This window comes from Octodon degus, unplaced genomic scaffold (genome assembly GCF_000260255.1).
Source record: "Octodon degus isolate 3935 unplaced genomic scaffold, OctDeg1.0 scaffold00169, whole genome shotgun sequence".
In the NCBI taxonomy this organism is placed as follows: Eukaryota; Metazoa; Chordata; class Mammalia; order Rodentia; family Octodontidae; genus Octodon; species Octodon degus.
In genome coordinates this window covers 4,978,903-4,981,835 of record NW_004524745.1, presented here as the reverse complement: position 1 = coordinate 4,981,835, position 2,933 = coordinate 4,978,903, and the positions used below count along the sequence as shown (strand labels likewise).

At 38.2% G+C, this 2,933-nt stretch overlaps 1 protein-coding gene across 1 annotated transcript in view; it reads left to right on the top strand.

The window, feature by feature from the left end:
• Wdr36 (WD repeat domain 36) overlaps positions 1-2,933 on the top strand; it is a 40,351-nt gene that overhangs the window by 15,946 nt on the left and 21,472 nt on the right. Inside the window, exons 9-10 of the mRNA XM_004643278.3 lie at positions 653-773; positions 991-1,056. Of these exons, the coding sequence (XP_004643335.1) occupies positions 653-773; positions 991-1,056 (187 nt within the window). The remainder of the gene's footprint in view (positions 1-652; positions 774-990; positions 1,057-2,933) is intronic.

The window sequence follows — 2,933 nt, the reverse complement described above, 5'->3', positions numbered from 1 at the left end:
CCCAGCTCCTTACTGTTGTTGCCCTTGGAGGTGGGCCTGCTGTACACCTCTGGTAAGATGATCTGTTCCTGGATTAGCTATGTGGTTTTGACCCTAGTCTCTCTGCATGGACTTTAGCTGCAGAGTTTTACCTCAAGCCTGTATTCTAGGTCTGGGCTGGGTCTGGATGGGTATGAGGAGTGTGCGCGAGAGAGCCCAGAAGCTCTCCCACACACTCACCAGTGTTGTGTTTTGGTGGGTCTGCAGGACTCCCAAGAGTGCGGCAGAAGTACTTATTCAGATGGTGGGCTGTGCTGGGTCTTTCCAGGTGGGGGAGGTCCGGATAACAAGGGCAAACGCCTCTTACACGGCGGGCACAGGACAGAGCAGAAGCTCTCCCCCACACTCACAGGGCCTGGGGTTGGTTGGATATCTATAAGTTTGCTTTAACACATCAGTCTTGAATGTAAAAAAAGAAAAAAATAGAGAAGAGGTACTGATAATGATTGCAATGAAGTAAGAAACAATTGCAATTTATTTTTCCCACCTGCAGTCCAGGGTCAGTGATCCGGTAGGCACTACCCAATGCCAGTAGTGATTTCTGTAGTAGCTTAACTAACTGCAGATCAGATAGCACATGGTAGAAAAATGTTGCCATTTTATTTCTTGGCAGATATGGATATTTGATGGGCCTACCGGTGAAGGCCGACTTTTGAGATTCAGAATGGGACATAGTGCCCCTCTTACCAGTATCAGATATTATGGACAAAACGGACAACAAATCCTGAGTGCAAGTAAGTTTCTTCCATCTATCATTATTATTTAAGTATTGAGAGGTAGAAGATCAGGTTTCATTTGGTGTATTACACATTTTTAAATTGAGGTATTTCCTGAAATGATACTGAACTGTAACGTTGGACTTTTTGTAGAACCTAATTTTATAAGATCTGTGATTAACTCGGATTCTTGTTTTGATGAAGTCTAATTAGGAATTTCTATGTGTATGTATAGGCCAAGATGGAACTCTTCAGTCATTTTCCACAGTACATGAAAAATTCAACAAGAGCTTGGGACATGGTAGGTCATTTGCCAGATAGAAAATAAGCTACTGGTCACAAAAGAAACATTTTTTAGATTCTTGTGACAGAACTGTGGAGGTTTTAGTACCATAATGTCTTAGATAAAGAAAAAAGTGAATAGAAGAGGTACTACTGATAAAATCCTAGTATTAGAATTGCTGTGAAATGGTGAAATCAGATCACTTAAAAATGTTAGGCATCTTGGGTGATAAAAATGTGCTGCTGCCCACCAGAACACACTGATAACCTAATGTGAGCCTGTAAATGCAGAATTTTAAATACAGAAGCAAAATAATCAAAGCACCAAAATAACTAGTCTCTCTCATTTCTTTACTTTTCTTGCTGTAAAAGGCTCTTACATTATTTTCTTCTTATGGTTTCTAATCTTTGAAAAGGGCCAAATAGCTCAGTGGATTAAAGCGCCTGCAAGCAGGCACAGCTGCAGGGCCCAGGGTTCAATCCCCTGGCATGCTATGCGGGCCCCGCCCCTGGGGTTGAGACTGGCTCTGGTGGCACACACCTGTAATCCCAGCTCTTGGGAGGCTGTAAGCAGGAGGATGACTTACGAGTCTGATCTAGTAGTGACACCCTGAACACCCTGTAGACCCTTCCCTAATACAAAAAAAAAAAAAAAAAACTTTGAAAAGTATATTGACTAAATATGGTTTCCAGGCTAATCAGTAGTCATCTTTTTAATATATGTACTCCCAAAATAATCATCTTTTTAAAGTAAATATCCTAGCCATTCATTTAAGTGCATGCTTCAGATAAAAATTTTAGTCATTTTTTTTAGTTAATGTGTAATAATTTCCTCTTGAAATTACATTGGGAAATTTGATATCTTTTCTTGTTTTTTCATTTATTCATTTTTTTTTTTTTTAATCTTTTTTGTGGAACCAGGAATTGAACTCAGGCCCTTGCGCTTGCCAGGCAAGCACTTGATATCTTTTAAGAGCCATCCAGTCTAAGAGTATGATACATTTTTATTAAAGTTGTCTTTTATAAAAGACATGCTTAAGTGAAGTTTTAAGTTTTCTCTGTGTTGGTTCTATGAATATGATTCCATTCAGTGTTAAGAACTTGGACTTTCTTATGTGATCAGAATATATGGTGATTGTTCAAATTAAACTTTAATGCAGTAAAAGACATTTTTCTTTGATGCCCTTCAAAATACTCCCTTGGCACACACACAGCTCATCATTCTTTCCACTTTCTGAAGCAATTGTGGAAATTCTTACAGGTAGATGTCTGATCAAAACCAGAGAGTCATGTATTTCAGTGCTATTCAATAGAAAAGCAGGCTCATGAAAACATGAGTGTGTCCTCATTCGCCTTATTCCCTGGATCTGATACCATATGACCTCTGGCTCTTCCCTAAAATCAAAATGACCGTGGAAATTAAAATGTTTGGAATCGATTTAAGACCACTTGGAAGCCAGGACAGCACAACTAGATTCTGATGAAAGAGGACTTCCCAAAGTGGCAAGTGCTTCAGAAAGTGTCAAGAACAATGGGGTTTGCAAAGTGAGGGACAATATTACTAGGGAGATTAATGTCAATATGTCTTTTACTGTAACAGTTTAAAAGTATTTAAACATTCATTGTGTTTTTGATCACACCTCCTAGGTGATCAGTGAAACTTACTGATAATTACTTGATTGCTGCTTTTTATTGACTTGATAGTATCATCATGTTATGAGCAGATATTTTGCCAGATCTTCAGTTATTTATACTTCATAAGTTGTTTTTGTTTCTTAATTACATAAATGGAAATAAACAGTCAGTGGTAATAATGATTACATTCTTGTTTTGTTCATGACCTTAATAGGAATATCTTGAATATAGTATTGTGGCAATACATAGGTTGTGAATATA